Source organism: Hippopotamus amphibius, chromosome 2, assembly GCF_030028045.1.
Source record: "Hippopotamus amphibius kiboko isolate mHipAmp2 chromosome 2, mHipAmp2.hap2, whole genome shotgun sequence".
Lineage (NCBI taxonomy): Eukaryota > Metazoa > Chordata > Mammalia > Artiodactyla > Hippopotamidae > Hippopotamus > Hippopotamus amphibius.
In genome coordinates, this window is record NC_080187.1 from 28142970 (window position 1) to 28165654 (window position 22685).

The window sequence follows — 22685 nt, forward strand, 5'->3', positions numbered from 1 at the left end:
ATGAAATGGACAAGTTTCTTTAAAAACACAGTTAACAAAACTACCACAAGATGAAACAGGAAATCTGACTTGCCCTATAACTATTAACAAAATTGAATTTGTTACGTATTTAAAAAAAAAACCTGCTATCAAAACAACAAGAAAAAATTCTAGACTCAGATGGTTCACTGGTGAATTCTATCAAAGCTTTAAGGAAGAAATAATACCAGTGTACAAAAACTCTTTCAGAAAACTGAGCAGGAGGAAATCCTTCCTAACTCATTTTATGAGGCCAGTGTAATCTTTTTTTTTTATAAAGTTTCCTTTTTTAAAAAAAATTTATTTATTTATTTATTTTATTGGCTGTGTTGGGTCTTTTTTGCTATGCACGGGCTTTCTTTTTAGTTGCAGTGAGTGGGGGCTACTCTTCGTTGTAGTGCACGGGCTCCTCATTGCCGTGGCTTCTCTTGTTGCGGAGCATGGGCTCTAGGCGCGTGGGCTTCGGTAGTTGCAGCACATGGGCTCAACAGTTGTGGCTCACAGGCTCTAAAGCGCAGGCTCAGTAGTTGTGGTGCACGGACTTAGTTGCTCCGCAGCATGTGGGATCTTCCTGGAGCAGGGATCGAACCTGTGTCCCCTGCATTGGCAGGCAGATTCTCAACCACAGCGCCACCTAGGAAGCCCAAGGCCAGTGTAATCTTAATAGCAAAACCTGACAAAGACGTTACAAAAAAACAAAATTATACAGCACCATCCTTCATGAACATAGATGCAACAATACTTAACAAGATACTAAAAAATCAATTCCTGTAGTGCTTTAAAAAAAGGACCAAAAAGAGAAGAAAGGAAATATCAAGACCAAGTATGGTTTATCATAACCAGAAATGAAAGGCAGCATTTGAAAATCAATCAATAAAATTCACCATATCAACAAAATAAAGGGGAAAATCTGTATGATAATTTCAACACAAAAAAATATTTGACAAAATTCAATACCTACTCATGAATAAAACCTCTTAGCAAAGGACTTCCATGGTGGCACAGTGGTTAAGAATCTGCCTGTCAATGCAGGGGACACAGGTTCAATCCCTGGTCCAGGAAGATCCCACATGCTGCAGAGCAACTAAGCCCGTGTGCCACAACTACTGAACCTGCATGCCACAACTACTGAAGCCTGTGTGCCCTAGAGCCCATGTGCAACAAACAAACAAAAAAGCCTCTTAGCAAACCAGGAATAGGACTTTTCTTCAATTTGATAAAGAATGTGAACAAAAAAGTCTATTACTTAATTGTAGGAGTTCATTTATTTATTTTTTATTTTATTTTTTATTGGGGTATGATTGTTTTATAATGTTGTGTTAGTTTCTATTTTACAGCAAAGTGGAGTTCCCTGTGCTACACAGAAGGTTCTCACTAGTTCTCTATTTTATACATATTAGTGTATATATGTCAATCCCAATCTCCCAGTTCATCCCACGCCCACAGGAGTTCATTTATTCTTGATACCAATCTTTTGTCAGATATACGTTTTGCAAATAGTTTCTAATCTGTGGCATTATCTGTTCATTTTCTTAATGGTGGTTTTCAATGAGCAGGAGTTTAAATTTTGATAGTCCAGTTCATCAATTTTTTTTTTCTTTTATGGCTATTATTTTCTGTGCTTTTCACTAGGAGAATAAAAGAGAAAGAAATGGTTTTGGAAGAAAGATGATGAGATGAGACACTAGTACATATAAGGTGCTTAATAAAGCTTTGTTGAATAAAGCTCTTTCAGCTTGGGGTTAAATACAAACATGAACGCACAGCTTCATTATGATTATTAATATAAATATAGATTAGGGCAGGGTCAAGGAGAGATTCTATAACTCACCTTCTAAATATGCCCTCCAGGCTGTCATCAATGCAATCATCAAGGCTCCTTGGACATGGATGTCCAATTGACTCTAAATCCAATTAATTCTTAATCAACATGACTAATATCATCTGGCCTTCAGTAATTTATTTTGTTTACAAGAAAGAAAATCATCTTGTTGAAAAAAGGATACACTGAGACTATAACAGTCCATTCTTCGACAAAGGCTTGGCAGGACATGTTCTTAGTGAAAGGCCAGTTCCTAATAATCATATTTTGGTTTCTAAGCCCCTCAAATTATCTGTTTAATAACTCACTCTAGGATTTTATCAGGGTTAAGTATCACATCTATTGATCAGACTTCACCTCTTGTTCCTTCTAAAGTATTAGAACAAAAGTATTTTAGTACTACTTCTCCCTTACCTATGATTTTACAAATATTATAAGGAGTGATTTTCAGTACCATGCAAGTAACGAAGAGAACTCACTAAATGTAGTAAGCTGCTCTGTAATTTTTTGCTCATTTATCTTGGAAGTCAACCCTTTTAAAAAAATTTGTTTATACAGAGTGAAGTAAGTCAGAAAGAGAAAAACAAATATAGTATATTAATGCATATATGTAGGATCTAGAAAAATGGTACAGATGAACCGGTTTGCAAGGCAGAAATGGAAACACAGATGTAGAGAACAAACATATGGACACCAAGGTGGGGAAAGGGAGAGTGAGATGAATTGGGAGATTGGGATTGACATACACTAATGTGTATAAAATAGATAACTAATGAGAACCTGCTGTATAGCACAGGGAACTCCACTTCACTGTACAGTAGAAACTAACACAACACTGTAAAACAACTATACCCCAATTAAAAAAAAAATCTGTTATTTTCTCCCACTTCAAGGGTCATTCCCTGAATGAAAAAGATAGGGCTTCTCTTTCCCCTCAGACTACCCTAAGTTCACAGAGCAAAACACCTGCTGCTTTTAATAAAAGTTTACACCGATACTTTTAGACCTGATAGTTGAGGAGCCTGATATAGGATATGCCAGACTTTACCTTTTAAACAATAGTTCAATCCAACTGGTATCCGCAATGATCTAAAATTATCACCACTTTATAGCTGCTTGGTGATTTGAAATCCCACTTATAATCTAAAGTTTCTCATATCTCTGGTTAAAGAGAAGCCAAAGATTGAAGTGTATTCACAAGAAATATCTAGTCATACCCAATATGTATGCTAACAGGATAAATGTAATTTTTTAGCATTGTTTTTCATTCTAAATGAACAGGCTGTGAAACAGTAATTCATTGTACATATTGCTAGTTTCCTTTATCTTAGAAAGGAAACATGGAATTCCCTGGTGGTCCAGTGGTTAGAACTCTGTGCTTTCACTGCCAGGGGCCTAGGTTTGATCCTTGGTCGGGAAACTAAGATCCCCAAAGCCCTGTGGCATGCCAAAAAAAAAAAAAAGGAAACATGTTGAATAGATTTTTACTCCTAATCATTATTTGTCTTTATTCCTGGTTCAATTCTGATTCATATATTTATTCACTTGGGGAAGCACCACAGCTCAGCGAATGAGGATTTTGGAGGCAAGTAGTTAGAATCTGGACTCAGCCACTTATTGACAAAACAGCCTTAATCTTTCTAAGAGAATTGAGGATAAACACGTGTACTGACTTCTTAAAGTTTGCATAAGGACTAAATGAGATACTGCATGTAAAGCACTTGGTCCAGGGTCTGCCTCTTCCTTTCTAGTACCTACTCCCATTCTTCACAAAGCTAGCTACTATCATTGTTATCATGCAACAAATACTTACCAAGTATACAGATGGATGAACTAAATGAATATGGCAATTGAGGAATTTCTTGATTATCATACATACCCATTGTGTGCCATCAAATCCAATTCGGCTTCCTTTGGATTTTGATAAACCAGCTCCATTCTAGGAAGATAACAAAAAAACTTTTTTTAGTAAATTCAAAGCCCAGCATGCAACATTTCATTTAGGGTAGGTATGAGATTCAACCTATATAACTGGTTCATAATCATTAAAAAGCATTATCCAAATACCTATTTTCATACAGTCATGAGCTAAGAATTCTACAGTTATATAATACAACTACCTAAGATGGAAAACAGTGACAGACTGCTATAATTTAATTAAGTTACTAAACAGGCACAAATGGTCAACATCTCTGAACCAATTAATTTCCATCAATGATTAGTAAACACTTGGCTATCTTTTTAGGACTACTGTTTTTCCATTTAGTTCCATATCCCTAACTTCAGCTTACCTCCACACACTGAGTTAGTGTTTGTAGACCTTGGCAAAGTGATAAGAAAGTATAATAATAATTACTGAGCAGCTCCTACGTGTACTTCCACATATGAATTATGTATTCTCATCTATCCTGCGTAACTATCCTGCAAGGTAGGCATTATTATTCCTGTTCCACAGAGAGCTCCGGTGCCCACACTTTTCAATACATACATCATACTTTAAAATGTTGAGTTATTTTTTAAAGAATATTTTTTAAAACATTCAGGTCTAGAGATTCAGAAGGAAAAATGCATCATCAGTTTTTCATCTGTTAACACACAAAACACTTTGAAAGTCACAGGAGAAAGAATGTCTGATAGTCTAGAGACAAGAGGAAGAACATTTCAAGCTCAAAGACGATCCAAAGAAGTTTCTTATGCTTTGAATGTGTTCTTTATCTGTAAGGATTTTGAAAAACAGTAAGAATATCCTCACCCTAAAAATGAAACATGTTCCAAGTTCCTAAACAGGAGACTCATTTCCCCACTAAACTGTAAACTCAGGGCAGAGGGACCAAATCCATTCCATCTTTGTATCACCAGTGCCTGGCATAGTGCTTGGTAACTAGTAAAATGCTTAATAACAGCTTGCTAATTGGAGGGAAGAAAGGAAGAAAGATACACTGAGTGATTAAGGTAGAACCAGAACTGGTCTCTCCTCACAAGCTCTTAGTAACATTTTAACACCAAGGAATATTTCTATAGGATTCAGCAAGTCCACTCCTGGTTATATATCTGAAGAAAACGAAAACACTCACTCAAAAAGATACATACATCCCAATATTCACAGCAGCATTATTTACAATAGCCAAGATTTGAAAGCAATCTAAGTGTCCATAAACAGATGAATGGAAAAAGATGATGTGGCATGCATGCGTGCATGCACACACACACACACACATACACGAATACTACTCTGCCATAAAAAGGAAATTCTGCTATTTGCAATATGGATTAACCTAGAGGGTATTATGCTTAGTGAAATAAGTTAGAGAAAGTCAAATACTGTATGATATCACTTATATGTGGAATCTAAAAAAAAAAAAAAAAAACGAATACGACAAAACAGAAACAGACACATAAAGAACAAACTAGTGCTTAGCAGTGGGGAAAGGAAAGCAGGGAGGGGCAAGACAGGGGTGGGGATTAAAAAGCCCAAACTACTGTGTATAAAATAAATACGTTACAAGGATATTTTGTACAGCATAGGGAAATATCGCCACTATTTTATAATAACCTTAAATGGAGTATAATCTATAAAAATATTGAATCACTATGTTGTACGCCTGAAACAAATATAGTACTGTAAATCAACTATATTTCAATAATAAACTCATTTTTTAAAAAATACCAAGGATATCTGCAAAAAAAAAATCAAAGAGGCAGCTTTGTAATCTTCATCCTTGAAAAAAGATTGCAAATTCTATAATATAGCCACTTGTTGGTCACCACAGCCCTACATTAGTAGATAAGGTTAAATGTCTGAGTCATTTAATTTATTTTCTCTGTTGGATCACTCCCATCAGTATACAAATATTATATTATTTCTCCTATCTTAAATAATTAAAACAAAAAACCCCTCTTGACTTCTCTTTCCCAAGTAACAATTTTCTCTCCCCCTTTACAGCAAAACTCTTAATGGGCAATCTATTCTCACTTCCTCCAATTTCTTTCCTGTCATGTACTCACTTGAGCTTAAGCTGACTCTGCCAAGTATTCATCAAGATCACCAATAACCTCCACATTGCTAAATCCAATGGTCAACCAGGAGTACTTGTCTTATTTGATCTATCAAGAATTGTTCATTGTCTGCCTCACCTAAACACTTCATTCACTTGGCTCTCAGGATCCTCAAACTTCTGGTTTTCCTTCTTTTCTCTCCAGCTACTCCTTGTTCCCATTTGCTACTTCTCCTCACCTCCCTGACATGTTGGAGGGTCCCAAAGCTCAGACCATGAGATTTTTTTTCTCCTTCTCCCTTTTTGCTCTATGTTTACTTCCTTGGTAACTCATCCACTCATAGCTTTGAATACAATCTACATGCTTACAACCCCCAGTTTATATTCCCAACCACATCAGTCCTTTGTACTCCAGACTTAAATATTCAAATGTCTATTCATCTTATTTGGATGTCAAATAGGCATCTCAAACTTAGTATGTACAAAAAAACTCCCGATCTTCACCATCTATCAAACTTGCTTCTGCTAGTCCTTCCCATCTCATTAAACAGCAACTTCCCCCTTCCAATTATCTAGGTCAAAAACACTAGTGTTATCCCTGACTCTTTTCTGTCTTTTATACCCCATATCTAGCCCATCAACAAATCCTGATAACTCTACTTTCCATTTCTCACAAACTCCACCACTAGCTTCTGTGTCCAAGCCATCATCACCATGTGTAAATTACTAGAAAACCTTCTAAATGGTCTGTTTCAGCCGTTGCCCCTACAGAGCATCTGCACTACTTCTTTTAATTAAAAAAAGTCAGATCATGTCACATTGCAGCTCAAAACCTTCCTAGAGTTCCCAATCTCATTCAGAATAAAAGCCAAAGTTTTTATAATTGCCCAAGGCCATAAACAATATAGAACTCTCTGACCTTACCTACTATTCTCCTCTCTCACTCCTCTATAGCCACATTGATCTTTCAGCTGTTCTCAAAACTGCCAGGCATGTCCCTGCCTCAGGACCTTTGTGCTTCCTTTTGTCTCTACTTAGTGTACTCCTCTTCTAGACATACACATAGCTCATTCCCTTTGAATAGTCTGTTTCCTCTATTTGTAATGGGCCTCCCATCCTTCTTCACTGGAGAACTCCTACTCATCCTATAAGACCAACTCAAAATATTACTTTATTGTGAAATATTTAATCACAACCTTCCCAAACAGGTTATTCAGCATTTCCTCATTCCCTGAAAACTTTGCACTTATCTAAGAAGCTCAAAGAGTCAAGGTAGGGACATAAAGAGATCCAGTTTTACAGAGCTTGGAGATTATACAATTTTGGTGGTTCTTTTTCAGAAAAAAAAAATGCAAAAAATTATCTATTGCAAACTTTACAAAAATACAGTTTTGTAACATATTCCTAAGGCTCCTCAAAGAGCCTTGGAAGTGAGGGGAGCTGAAGTTTAAATATCATTATCTTAATGGTTAATCCACCTTGGGAGGAACAGTTAACGGCATCCAGTGGCTACAACTTTGTTGTACAGGAGGAATGCAGTCACTATCAACCAATGACCCTACAGATGGAGAACCAAGAGAACAAATAACCTAGCCTCCTTCCTCCTGGTCTCCAGTCTCCAGCTGATACTTCCCATCAGCTGAACCCAAATGGAAAACAAAGCGCAAGGGAGCTCAGCTAATGTAGTCCACAGAGGTCAGCCTCCAAGGCACAGAGTATGGTGAGGAGAGGACCTGGAGGGGCAAACAGAGACTATTCACCCCCCACGGTAAGAAGTTTGGATCTTATTCCATAGGTATGTCATGCAGAGAATAACTTGATCAGATCTGTATTTAAGAAAAATAACTGTGACAGCTTAAAGAAGAGCATTACAAAGGCTAGAGACCACAGAACAGTTCTTAGGCTATAGTAGTAAAGTGTTTTATGATATGTGCTTTGAAGAAGTAACTTATTTATCATATTGATGTCATTTGTTTATATGTCTCTATATATTTCTTTACCCCTCTCCCCTTCAACCCCAAACTTCCCCAATTTGTGGGTTCCTAGGCAGCAAGGACTGCATTTGATTCATCATTTTGCCTCATATCCTAGTACTGTACTTAGCACATAGTAAGCCCTCAACAAATACTTGACAAATGAATGACCGAATGTTCTAAAAGAAAAGCCATACAGTAAAAGTCAAGAGGTTAAAAAAAGCCCTAAGATACTCTGAAACACTACCTATGACATATTTGGGTTGAAAACTTAAGTGAAATGAATGGAAAGATAGAATCAGATCCCAAAAAGGACTGGTAGAAAGAGTCTGGTTTCTGACCTCCACTGATAAATGAATCAAATTAAGATATGCCATCAAATAAGAATGTCTGAAAGTGAGACCCAATGTATGGGTTATTTTTAGAAAGTTCCTGGGAGAGTCTAACGTCTAAACAGGCTGAGAACTACTAAATAAGAATATCCTTATACAAATGTCAAATCATTATGTTGTAAGCCTGAGATGAATGTTATATGTCAACTATAATTCAATAAAAAAGATAAAGAAAAAAGAATATCCTATTTAAAAAAAAAAGATACGCCATCAAAGAAAAAGCATTCAGGAAATAGAAGTAAAGACTTAAATGATCCTGTCATTTTTTAAAGACAGTAGCCAACAACCAGTTTCTTACAGAAACCAAAAAACAACTCAATTCAGCATGATCATTACCCATGCCTTTTGGATCTAACAGTAATACTTTAAAGAAAATTTTTTAAGTCTTCAATAACTGGTGGGAAAGCTGTTTATTAATAATCAAAACTGCTTGGCCAGAAACTTATATAGCTTACAGTCTGGGAATCAACAAAAAAAAATTTTAATATCCTTTAATTCAAACGAAAGAAATTCTTTCACATTTCTCCTAATAATGACAGGAGTCGGGGAGGTGGGGAAAGGATAGGAAGGGGGAACAGTAGCATTTATCAAAGTTTACCATACTAGATCAGATTACCAAGCAAAATATTCTTTCTTGGCAATGACATACATATTATCTTTCAGAACAAAACGGAACTAGCCAAAAGTCAGAGAAGATCAAAGAAAAATCATGCTTCTTGTATGATTTTAGCAAGCAACTGACCAACTGAAAACATTTCAAAAACGTTTGTTACATATGATCTAAATGGTTATAAGATTAATTTCCATTTCTAATAATGGACTATGAAATTGTTCACTGTGAATGACTATTGCCAAATTTGAAAACCAAATTCCCCTTTCAACTCCCTCCCTGCCTTCTAACCAAACACACACAGGTTACTAAATATAATGCAAAGTAAAGATATCCCAGCACAGAACACTGTAAGTGGCCTTCTAGGTAATAACTGATTACTACAGGCAGTGGTACAGCTCATGGTTGTAAGTCAAGAACATCATTAAGGTGTGGTTCACTCAGTGCTTTACACAAACATGGTTCATTGGCTTTGTCTTCTTTCCGCTGAGGTATCAATATTTTATGACTTTCTACTGGGATGCAGAACTCCTTAAAGCTATCTCATTTCATATCTTCTTATCAATGTCACAGTATTTTGTTTGAACATACTTGTATTTACATGTTGGAGTAGCCCTATGAGTGAAGATACAAGCTTTAGGAACTGAACTTAGCAATCTTGAGCAAGAAGCTTAACATAACTAGGCCCCATCTAACTCATTTATGTAGAAGTAACAAATGCAGGCTCATAAGGACACCATAATAATTAGATACAATTATGTTTATCCAACTAAAATGTGAACCTTAAAAGGGCTAGAAAATGTAAGCTACTAATAGCTACCATGTTTTGAGGTAGCTATCAGACATCTATCAGACACTAAATTAGATGCATTACATATATTATCTCAAACGGCAGAGTTGCTATTACCCCATTTAAAGAAACTGAGGGTTAAAGAAGTTAAGTGACAACTGAATGGGAATTCAAACTCAGTACTATCTAAACCCAAAACTCAAGATTACCGCTGTTACCACTTCTATGAAATTATGAGTTCCTTAAGATTAGGACCTGTGTTCTATTTATCTCTGTATTCCTACAAAGTGCCCTTTATTTAACATGTAGTCAAAAAATACAATTGAATGAGCACAGAGAATTATAATCACACTATCCTATCAGATGCAGTAAAAAATAATGAACAACTGACATTCCCTAGAGGGTACCAGAGACAAGTCCTTTCCTTTGAAGGTCTGTAAGAATTTGTATTTCAAAGACCTGGATGGTTGTTATAGAATCTGAAGAGAGAACTCTATCCATCAATGGAATTTTACCAGACCCAATAGATATAATATGCTAGTTCCTATCTTCAATGCTATCAGATAACTGGATTATTCAGACTGCATTTGGAGGATCACTGAAAGGCTAAACTTGCATAACCAGCTAGGGTCAAAAGGAATTCTACAGTGAGGCCCAAGAAATAGACAGACAGAAGTAGCCCTGCTCAACTCCAAGAAAGCAAATAGCCCTTCTTCCCTAACCAATGACAGATACTGTAGTTCTCTCTATTGAAGAGCCTGAAAAGCTTTGTAGTCCTAAACATTTCCTACACTATATATGGACTGGGATCAAAGATAAGGCCAATTTTTCATCCCTGCCCTAGTTTTAATACATATAATCTCAAGGGTCCCTCTAAATCACCTCAAAGTTCAAGGATGACCTAGAATCATGGTTTTGTTTTTGTTTTTTTTAGTGGTTTAAACAAGATTTTTATTTACCTCATACATACTGTGCAAACATATGGTGTGACTCCATGGTCATGAGAGCACCAGGCTCCTTCTGGACAATTGCTTTGCCATCCTCAATACCTGACTTCTTCATCTTTTCAAGATGACTGCTTAAGTTCTGGCCGCGGGGTCCACATGACAGCTGGCAGTGAGGAGGAATAGGGACAGAACACATCTTTTCCCTTTAAGGACATTTTCTATAAGTCATACAGTACATTTTTGCTAAATTGCATTGGCCAGAATTTAATGACATGATCCCAGCTAGCTAGCTGCAAGGGAGGCTGGGAAGTATAATTTTTATTCTGAGTGGCGATGTGCCTTAATGCCTTTGTGGGTTCTATTACCAAGAAGAAAGGAAGGAAGGATGTTGAGGTGACAACTAGCAGTGCCTACCACAACTTTGCATTTTACATTTTGGCAAAGCTCTGTTTTCCTTAGATTACTATTTTATTCATATCTACTTTTTTTTAAGCTCTTTATTGGAATATAATTGTTTTACACACTTGTACCAGTTTTTGAGGTACACCAAAGTGAATCATCTGTATTTACACATATATCCCCATATCCCCTCCCTCCTACCCTCCCTGTTCTGGCCCTCTAAGGCATCACCCATCATCGAGTTGATCTCCCTTTGTTATACAGCAACTTCCCACTAGCTATCTATTTTACAGTTGGTAGTGTATATATGTCTATGCTACTCTCTCACTTCATCCCAGCTTCCCCTTCGCCCCCCCAACCCCATGTCCTCCAGTCCATTCTCTGCATCTGCATCCTTATTCTTGCCCTGTCACTGGGTTCATCAGTACCATTTTTTTAGAGAATCATGGTTTTTACGTTGATGTTGCTGACCTATTATTTAGTATTGATCAAAGCTACTATTCTATACACTTTTGCCAAATCAAACAAACTTGACTGAACTAAAAATCATTTTCATGTGAACTTTCTTTGTTTATCTAAGACTATTCCCCAAAAAACTGTTCACTGAACAAACGAGGAATACAATTCAGATACAATCAATAAACAAAGCTCACAAAATTCTGGGTTTTCCTCCTATGTCAGGAGAATCTGTATAAGATTACTGAGGATGCATCTGTACTTCCCTAAAGTCTGAGTTAAAAAACACTGTATATAAGTAAAATCTTAAAGTTTAATAAAAAGCCAAAAGTTCAAAGTTTTTCCACACTAAAACTAAACAATTTTTAAAAGTTGGTAGCTTCAACAGTTAGTCCAATCCTATTTTTAAATAAAGCTTTTTTTTTCCTATTAGCGTAGAGAAACTACTTGTATTCCTTACAAAGTATCTTACCTTCACATTAATAATATACAGGAAGCATTTATTCTCCCATTAACATCTGTCCCCAATTAAATTATACAGAGAGGAAAGAGACCACTTTCCAATCTCTGTTTACCACCTTGGCAAAATGCCCAGCATGTGACTTTTAAATAAATGTTTTTGAATTAATGAGTAAATTTTAAAATTCCATTTTAAAGAATGCAAAATTACTTGGCTAAGAATAGTTTAATATAATTTCCATAATCTTCAATAAAATAAAAATAACCTTTGGTACTTAGAAGTTAGATGTTATAATTTCCACCTATTGTTTATATTAAACATAAAAAACCAAGAACTCTAGTACAGATAATGTAAACTTCACAAATTTAGTAGTATATAAAGGTTAACTGAACTTCATTTAATTTAATGTTTTATTTTGTTCAAAATATTCTATTTTAAAGAATACGGCACTTATTACTAAGGCAGTTTGTATGCCTGGACTCAATACAATAAACACTATTTTTCATTATAAAATTGAAGACAATGATAATAAAAATAACAGCTAATATGTATTGATCTCTTTCTACGTGACATGCACTGTTCCAATGTTCTATGGGTGTTAAGTCATATAAGCTTCACAAGTCTCATAGGTGCTACTGTTATTGTCCTTATTCTGTAGATAAGGAAGTAGAGGTCAAGTAATAGAAGCCAAGTAATTTACCCAAGATCCCACAGCTAATAAGCAGTATAGATGAGGTTTAATCCTAGGCTGGGAGATCATGCTCTTAACAACTGTGCCACATTGCTTCCCAGGGAAGAGGGTCAAGACAGGAGTTATTTATATGAATTTAACATATAATTAAGATAGGATTTTTAAATTAATGAAGTCATTCAATAAATGATATTGGGACAATTGATTAACCACTTGGGTAAAACTGTAAATTAAATATCTAATTCATACCTCATGCTAAAATAAATTATATTTTGTATAAAAATTTAAACATAAAATAGTATCTGATGAAAATATAGGTGAATACTTCCACAGTCTTGGGCTACTTATGACATAAAAGCCAGATGCCCTAAGGAAGAAAGATCTTGATACCTGTCTACCTAGAAATTAAATAGAACACTAGTGTAGTAAGGGGGTATATCATGAATATAAAATTAAAAGGCAAATTAATAAACAGGGAAAAATATTTGAAATATATATGGTAAAGGTTTAATATCCTTAAAACTACAGAGAACAGGTACAGAAAAAGACAACATCAGAAAAATATGCAGATAGGAATAAAAAGAAATCACAATAAAGAAATAAAAAGAACCAAGAAGCATATGGAAAGATGTTTAACCCCATTAGAAAGAAATGCCCTCTAATGGAGTTTAATATCTTTCAGCTTCTGAACACCAAAAACACTAGAAATATAAAGAACAAGGGCTTTTGGGGTAGACTCCCCTGGTTAAAATTCTGTCTCCGTCACTTAATAATTGTGTGACACTGAACAAATTAGTAAGTTTCTCCAAACCTCAGTTTTTTCCGCTGGGAAAATAGGTATGTTGTTATAAGAATTAAATGCATGTAAAGTGCTTAACATAGTGCTTAGCCTATCAGCACACCAAAAAATGTGAACTGCTATGGCAGACACCATAGGTAAGTTGACCCAACACCCACTCCCAAACACCTTCTCCTTTGCAATCTCTATTATAAAGTCTGGAAAACCTAAATAACAACAGCATTAACACTGATAGTAAAATCTTGCTTTCCTAGATTTTCTTACAGCTGGGAATCTGCTGGCCGTGTCACAAAAGAAGCAGCCTCCTAGAATGCACTGTTTCTTCCTCCAGCCTGGATTACAGGACCAGGAAAATGTCAAGAGAATTTTGGAAGCTCTGGACTGAAAGGTATAAGAGATAACCCTCTATTTGTTTAAGCTACTATTAGCCAAAAGCATCTCAAAAGCACGACACAGATACCATAATTATTGTTATTGTTGCTATTATTCCCATATTTGGAAAGGGTATAGGAAATCAGGCACACTACTTATCCTTATAAAAGGTGACTTTGCAATATGTAACAAAATCTAAAATGTACATATTAGACACAGAAATTCTACTAGGACTTTATCCTAAGAAAATTATCAGCCAATGTTTGAAGATGAAACACAAAGAACTTCATTGGATCCACAGCCAAGATAGCCAGTAGCCTCAGTACTTGTCAATTATTTTAAAAATAATATAACCTGGAAAGAATGGAGTTAGGTACACCTGTCAGGCCTGCATGTTAGAAACTGGGTAATTGGGGTAGGTAAGTTATCTAACATCTCTGTCAGAGTTTTGGTTTTCATATTGTACAATGAGGTCTAGGAACCCCATGTAATAACGCTGCATAATTAAAACTCTCTCAGTTTTAAAGGCCTATAAGCATTTGTCTTCTCCCTCACAGATCTGTGAGTCAGCTGGGCAGCTACATTTGGTCTGCTCCATACACCTCAATTCAGGGCTCAGGCTGGAGGTCAGCATCTACCCAGGGCACACTCTTCTGCTGGCAGGTCAGGGGAGAACAAAGGGCAAGTCACATCATAAGAGCCCATTTGAAATCTCTGCAAATGTCTGTAACATTCCACAAGCCAAAGTTAGTCTCATGGTCAAGCTTAACGAGGACAGGGAAGTATCCTCCCCTTTCAGAGGGAGAGGGAAGTAACTGGTTCTGAAGAATAATCCTAAGTATCAAATGAGGATAAAAACAAAAAACATATCCCCCCACCGACCCCCCATCAAGGTTGTTTTTAGGGTTAAATCAAGCACAGATAGTATCTAGCACAATTCTCAATAATGGTAGTTATTATTATAATTAAGCCCAGTGGGAGTCTTTGGCAACTTTTCACAATTCAGCAATACCTTCTTAGCTTCAGAATTTCTTATCTGGACTACAGAAGTATATTCTGTATAATCTTCAGAAGCTACCAGATTCCAAATCATCGTGTCTACATCTTTATACCTACAGATTTATAATAAACGTAAGTTATAATACTACACTTTCCTGTTAGACACTATATTAAAATATACTTTGTACTAAAATAAACTAATTCTAATATTTTATCAAAATTATTTATCATTGAATTCTTTCCAATAAGTGATCATCTCTTTGGAAAAATAACAACTTTCACATAACTCTATCAGAAAATTTCAATATCACTGAAATTTGGTGCCTCTGATTTTATTATGTTATTACAATAACATTTAACTGCAATTTTGAATTGCCTGCCACACTCACGAGGATGAGAATCTCAAAGAAATATTTCTGCAAGGATTTCAAAAACTGACTAATTTTATGTACTGCAAAAGGGAAGTATGTTAGGAAAATATACAGCTAAAATGAAGTTTAATAATGAGAAAGGAGGAAATAAATTACCTTTGCTGATAAATAGTGCTTGTAGTAGTACAACTGAAACAGCAGAAATGCAGAACTTGTCAAAGTTAACAGCGCCAAAATCACGTTCTTATTGATCCTACTCATTAGTCTGCAGTGCTCACTTGGTTGTCTTTTGAAAGTAACCCAGTTGGTTTCATCTTTTTGGGTAAGAAGATAATCTCGTTTTCTGTGAACAAAAAGATATTTCTAAAGAGACAAAAACCTATATTTAATTTTTCACCTTTATTAACCAAGAAAAAGTTATCTAAAGTTTAGCAGAACATTCTTTGATTTGGTAATTTCCTATCCTAAAAAAATAATCAGATATGAGACCAAACTAGAAAGAACAAAAAAGTTTATCATAGCATTCTTTATAATTGCAAATAACAAAAAACATAAATGGGATATCTATAAAAACTGACCAACAGAGATTGGGGGGCTTCTCCCCCAGGGTTTCTGATTCAATACAACCAGGGTGAGGCCTCTGAATATGCATTTCTGAGGAGTTCCCAGGCGATGCCGATGCTGCTGAACATACTACGAACCACTTCCACAGAAAAAAATTAAGTTCTTGGTCAAGGAATATCATCTGTATAACAGCTCTTTGTCTTTTGTGATGTGGGATGTGGTCAGTTTTTATAAATACCCCATATACATTTTCAGTATTTTGCAAATGTAAAAAAGGCCATGATAAAAATGTTTGTTCTTTCATTTTTGGTCCCATCTGATTAATTCTTTAGAACAAGAAATTTCATACAGTTCTACTTCTTCTTACCTCCTCTCCACTGTTTGATTTTGGCCAAACATATATTTAGTTCTTCAAATGTTTATCTTTATTCCTTTAAATATACTAACACCTCTATTATTTGATGTCTAAACTTCGCATGTTTTCAGCTCTCCAGCTAAAAAGTAAGAGGAAATCTACCTTCTGCACTCTCCTTTTTCAATCCTGACTTTTACTAGTTTACTTTGCTATATAGTTCTACTGTGTTCTGTAATACAAATCTCACAGCTCTTTTAGTCTTATTCCTACTATGTTCCCTGCCAATCCTTTTGCTGTATCATCTCTGTTCGGCTACTGGATGGCTGGTATTCATCTCCTCCTTAGACCTATGGACACTATTTACCTTGAGTTCTTGCATTGTTCAAAAACAGGTGTCAACTAATAGTCTGGCTTTGAGGTCACACTTTCTTTCCTCTGGTGACTTATAAGACTTGTACCACTGTCCCGCAATGCTAAATATCCCCTGAACAATAGCTGACCCTTCCCCGGCACTCTCTTATAGGTGAGCTGGTCTTTCTAACGGGATGAGCAAAGAGCACATGCCTTACCTGTGCAATTCAGTTAACAATAACTTAGTATATTTGCTAGGTTATGTAATGATGTTAACGGCTGTATATTATTTTTTCTTCATTATGTGCCCTTTCAATACGTAGAATCAAGATTTCTTTCTCTGCAGCAAGTTTTCTTAAGCTATATGTTTGAATACTTTTCTGTTCTAATGTTGAATTCTCTACTTCCAGAACTACAAGTAAGCATTTGTTTCATCTCCTTTCACCCCCATTTCACTTTGCTCAATTTTCAAAAGCCTGTCCTCATGTCCCTTACTGAGTTTTCAACAATGTTAATTCTCTTTTTTGCTTCCTATGTGGCCTTTTATTTCTCTGATTTTATTTTTCTTTTCTTTCTTGAGTTCTGCCAAATTATGATTCACCATTTACTGTTGTCTTACTGTTTCTTCCTAGCCAATTAACTTCATTATTTTAAAGAAGTGATTGTCTCCTTAAATTTGTTAGGCCAATACAGTTTTCTCATGGGTTCTTTGTCACTTGTTTTCCCTTGTTTCTTTTTGCTTTTATTCTTGTAACATTTTCCTGTAGATACTGTGCTAATTTCCTTTTTATTATTATGTATCTTTGAAGGACATGAACTCTCCCCAGGCAAGAGGATTGTAGAAGGAAGAAGCAAGGCTGTGTTTTGGACTGGAAAGTAGTCTCTCTAGTGTAAAAGAAAGCTCTTTATGACAGGGTGTTCTGTGCATGTGTATGCATGAAAGAGACAGACAGAATGTACGTGAGAACAAGCAGGGCAAAGTTGTTTAGCCATTACTTCTTGCCTCACCAAGAGAGTGCTTCCTGCAAAGATTGTGTATCTGTGTGCTTTCTCACTGGCTCTTCCTTCCTGCTAGTTCATGTAGCCAAACATTCCAAGAAAGCTTCTCCCACTGCTTTTCTATGCATCCTGACACCACTGTAAATAGAAGATCTCTCACTGCTGTCAGTTCTATCTGAGATTTCTTTCTGCCAGAATGCTCTTTTAATCTCCTGCTTACATTTGACAAACATTTCTTAAATAGTTCAATTTGGAATAGGGACTCTAGTCCCATCAAAGACTTTGACCTTTCAACGATGCAGGGGTTGGGGCACCAACCCTCTGTGCAGTTAAAAAACTGCATATAATGTATAGTTGGCCCTCCATATACATACATAGTTCCCCTGTATCTACGGTTTCTTTATACATGTGGTTTCACATCTGTGGATTCAACCACCCGTGGATTCAACCACCCAGGGGTTGTATAGTACTGCAGTATTTACTATTAAAAAAAATCTACATATAGCAATTCAAACTCATGCTGTTCAAGGGTCAGCTGTACATCTGTCTCTCATTCTCCTTGCTGTTTCAGGGTAATTTCAGATAGAAGAGGGCACAAGTGTCTTTACCCTGCCATCTTTAAATCAGAAGTCTTAGGGTTTTAAAACAATCCAAATGAGCTTCCAGAGTAGGAGCCAATATAAAGCAAACGCTATATGATGTTATATAAAGTCAACAAACTGCTTAAGAGAAATATCAGCACTGATGTGAGTAATCTACCTGATTTACAGATAATGCATGAAGCAAAGATAAATGAATAAATCATGATCACCTTCTATTTCCTAAAACTGTAGAAATTAGCAACATAAAACAATATTGATGATGGTATCAGTTTTGCTGTCAGCTAAACCCTGCTAAAATAAAACAGTCAAATATGTACTCTGATATGGACGGCTCACAAGATAAAAAGAATATCCTTCATTTTCAGTATTTTAGCCCAGTTTCTTGTAGCTGTAGTAAATAGTGCATCAACGTACTGTACACTGATTCCTAGTGAAATCTAAAGTAGCATCTGGTGTGTGCTGTAGCCCAGCCTTTTCTGTGCCTGAATTAACAAGTGGAAAGAAAGCATAAAAGGCCTATATAAACCACTACAAAAACATAAAGTCCAAGTTAATATCTTGTTCTTTCTTCGGACATATCTCTAACCTACAATTAATTCTTAGATGAAATAATGCTCCAAAATATATCATCCAATTAACTTTACACCCAATTAACTTTTTCTATTTTCTATAAAAACAGAAGTAAAGTTTCTATAAAAAAGTTCTTTCTATAAAAAAGTTTCTATAAAAAAATGAAGTTTTTTATTTTCTATAAATGCCAAGGCAATTCAATTGCAAAGGAGGACTATTAGCTTGTCAAAACATTCCTTTTTGCTAGCACCATCTCTCCATTAGGAATGGAGTTACCACTTTAAAATGAATAATGTGATACTTGCAAAAAGAGAGGCTAAGGTTTGTTGAGTTCACCTCTAAAATACCTCTGACACCAACTCTCTCTTCTGTCTTCATGGTCATTCTAATTTAAACTCTAATTGTACAAATATCTTCATTCTAAATGATGTCCCAGGCTCTACTTCCTGCCTACTCATAATCTCACCTATACATTGACAGATATACCAAGTTGCTGATGAATGAAATTACACCATTATGTTTCCCTACCACCTACAAATAAAGCTCAAATTCCACATACATTTCACCCTTGAACAACACGGGTTTTAACTACGTGGGTCCACTTACACGCAGATTTTTTTCAATAATAAATACTATAGTATTACACAATCTGTTGTTGACTGAATCTGTCGGTGTGGAACTGCATACGGAGGGCTGACTCTGCTACATGCAGATTTTTGACTGCAGAGAGGTGTAAAATAAAGAATGGTGCCCACCATCCAGTTCCACAAGCATCAAGTCATTAGCCACTGCAGCTGGTGACCTACAATACATCTGAAAAGAATTTAGCATGAAGATCAGGATGAGGCACTCTGTGCTCTGGGAAAACAGGCAAAAAACATGCCCTTAGATACTTAGAAATATTTCAGGAGAAACAGTTTATGAACATGGATTCTTGCATCTTCCCATACTTAGAAAAGCACTAAAATCATTAACTGAAATACATGTTCTTCGTGACTAGCAGTAACCTTCTACAGACGTGTGGTTAAGTACACGCACCCCTTTGCCAAAATCATATCTACTAATCTCCCCTACAACCTCCTCTAAGCAATTACTCAGAACTATCTGAGAGATTGTCTCCCAGACTATAGTCCTCACTAAGTTCCCAAATAAAACTGAAACTCACAGCTCCCATGTTGTGTTTTTATTTCAGTTGACAGAGTGTTGGCACCCCTGACTCCTGCACTATTCAAGGGTCAACTGTAATGGCATTTAAGGGTATTCACAATCTTACTGGACACAGGCAAATTTTCTAGGCTTTCTGCCACTTCACATCCTCTGTGGTTTTTGCCCAGGTATTCCTGGAGTACACATGACCTTTCCTGCCCCTTTGCTTTTGCTCATTCCCTCCTGTTTCAAATGTTCTCGTCCATTTCCACAGAACCAGTTCTACACCTCTTTTCATAGCTCCTCTCCTTCTTTTATGAAGTCTTTCATGCTCTTCAAAGTCAGAAGTGAACGATTCTACCTCTAAATTCCTAGTGTTACCTTCTTGCAGGGAATAAATATTTACTGTCTACCTTAACAGGCAGAGACGCCAATAAAATGCTAAGCACTGGAGAGAAAACGATAAATAAAATACAGTTCCCTACCTTCTAAGATGTTAGAGATGCATACATAAGAGTTTTCAAAAGAAGAATGGCGATGGTAATGGTGGTAGAGGGTATGATGTCCTAAAGAACAGCATGGGAAGTTTTTTCCAAAATGCTCAAGCACCATCCTTACCACCCTCACCTCTATTAAGAACCACTATTCTAGCTTGTGATAGACTTTATCAGATAAATATAGAGGCAATATCGAGTGTAACCACCATGAAGGAGTAAGTACAGGTTACTATGGAGCACAAGCAGAGGAAACTAACCTTAAGGCTTTTACTACTTTCTGTTTTGAATTACAGTTATTGGAATGCACAAATCATCCCCCCATCAGCCTAAAACTGGTTGAATTATTATCAAGAAATAGAGTCAATTATATCTCAATAAAAGTTCTTAAAAAAAAGAAATAATAAGTATGCTAAGTATACTCAAATACACTGCACAATGGTCAAGAGATCACAAAAATATTTAAAAAGTTTTTATTTTAAAAAGTTCTCTGGGGACTTCCCTGGTGATCCAGTGACTAAGACTCTATGCTGTCAATGGAGGGGGCGCGGGTTCGATCCCTGGTCAGGGAACTAGATTCCAAGTGCCTCAACTAAGAGTTCGCATGCCATGTGCCACAACTCAGACTCAGTGCAACCAAATAAATTTTTTTTAAAAAAGTTCTCCACCTTAAAGAAACTTTTATGATAAAACAGAATATGAAATATGAAAAAGTGATTTTTTTAGAGTTTAAAGCCTATACTTGGTTTCAACTCCTGAACAATAAACATTTTAAAATAACATATGGAGAAATACAGCATAGAACCAAAATTAAAATATTATTTGTGTATACATTTCTCTTTATATGTGACATTTTAGCTATCATAATAAAAATGCTGGAGAGGACAAGTAATATATTTTCTTACTTATACCTAGGTAAAGCTTCCTAAAGAAAAATGTATATCATGCCTAATGGAAAAGAAGAAAGAGTGCTGCAGAGATAGTAAATTTAAATGGGGGGGGGGGAGGAAAAAAGATGTAATGGGGACTCTCACGGGAGTTATGAGGTTTACGTACCCAAGTATCTTCAAGTGCTAGTGCAAATATGAGAAGGTTAATACAAGTATGGTACACTACAGCATAGAATTAGTCTTAGATGACTTGGAAACAGGCTCTAACCAGTGCACGAACTAGGATTTGGCAATGAAGAAGAAAGGAATGGACGGATCTGCTTCCCGGCTGAACCTTTAATGCATTGTGGGTGTCAGAGCTATCAATCCTCTCAGTCTTTAAGCCTGGGGTAGCTAGAGTCCAAGACTGTTACCTCCAGCCAAGAAAGAACACATTCTTTTATCCTTTCTTTTGTCCTTTATTATCAACTTTATTTTGTGTCAAGGCATGAGAAAGGTTGGAAAAAATCAGTGGCAGATGAAAGCCATACACAAATTTGAAGGAAAAATGTACAAGATGGGAAGTTCAAGATAGCTCTCAGGCTCTTGCTACAGCCAAGAGCAGTATTTCATATTCTTTCAGTTTCCCATTTCCCTTTCACATTATCATTTGTTCTCTGATGGTAATGGCATGAAAAACTTTGGCATCTGGCTTAACCTGACATTCCCCCATCACCCAACTACTCTTTTGAGAATCATCTTGGTAGGGATCTGTTTGAAAGAATGTCAAACTGCCTGACTTTTTTTATTCCTCTTCTCCCCACTACTGCTTTCTGGATCACCTCTCTTGATATCAGAGCCCCTCGGCCAAGAAATAAGCAGCCCTGACACTGAACTTAGGCTCATTAGATGATGTGTGCTAGCCTGGTCCCCTCAATGCTCCTAGACCCAATTTATCCAGGAACACTGGGGAGTGAAAGGAAGTGGTGTGAATCAGACAGAAGTGAGATTCAAATATGCCCTGCACGGCAAAATAAAACAGGAGGCTAAACTACAGAGTAGAAAGAGGGTAGTGTAAATAGGCAAAGGCATGTTTTGAGGTAAGGTAGCAGACTGGAAAGCATAAAGAGAAAATGCTTCTAAAGATGCATTTAGAGTTAAGGTTAAAAAAAAAAATCAAAATTTTCAGCTGCCCTAAGCCAAAAAAAGCCCAGTAGCAACAGATGCTATCCATCTTCCCTAAACACTGCTGGTCTGTCATGCTGCTCATTTCTCCTTTCATTGCTAACTTTGCAAAAAAGTGTCCATAGCCTGGAAGCAAAGGTTAGACTGTAAGGGTTTAAGAAGTCTCTGCTTACCACTCATTCACTTAACCCCTTGCAATGTAACCTTTCTCAATACGCTGACACTGAAGATTACAAAATAAGTCTCTCCATTTGATGCTCCAGAAAAATCATAAATATATAGTGACTCCTTTTGAAATGGCTATGGAGTACTGAGAGTGTCTGAAATGAAAGACATAGATAAGAAAAAAAGTGAAGGCAGGAGAGGACTGATATTACAGGGGCAAAGTTAAAGGGCAAAGGAAGTGGCATTGCCTAATTTGCCTACTATTCTGTGTTTGAAATGAAATCTGGACAG

At 36.3% G+C, this 22685-nt stretch overlaps 1 protein-coding gene across 31 annotated transcripts in view; it reads right to left on the reverse strand.

Annotated features, from left to right (window-relative positions):
* Nucleotides 1-22685, reverse strand: part of FKTN (fukutin) — an 80817-nt gene that overhangs the window by 53092 nt on the left and 5040 nt on the right. For 21 of the 31 annotated variants that reach the window (XR_009051307.1, XR_009051308.1, XR_009051309.1 and 18 more), the window contains exons 2-3: nt 15251-15437; nt 3654-3779 (exon numbers count right to left, since the gene is read on the reverse strand). Coding sequence is in view for 25 of the 31 variants with exons in the window: in XM_057721567.1 (XP_057577550.1) it covers nt 3654-3779; nt 15251-15355 (231 nt within the window). In the remaining 6 variants the exon portion in view is untranslated. Of the gene's footprint in view, nt 1-3653; nt 3780-10559; nt 10629-14736; nt 14837-15250; nt 15438-22685 lie in introns of those variants that run through there. The other 10 variants (XM_057721593.1, XM_057721583.1, XM_057721570.1 and 7 more) reach the window with 5 other exon arrangements.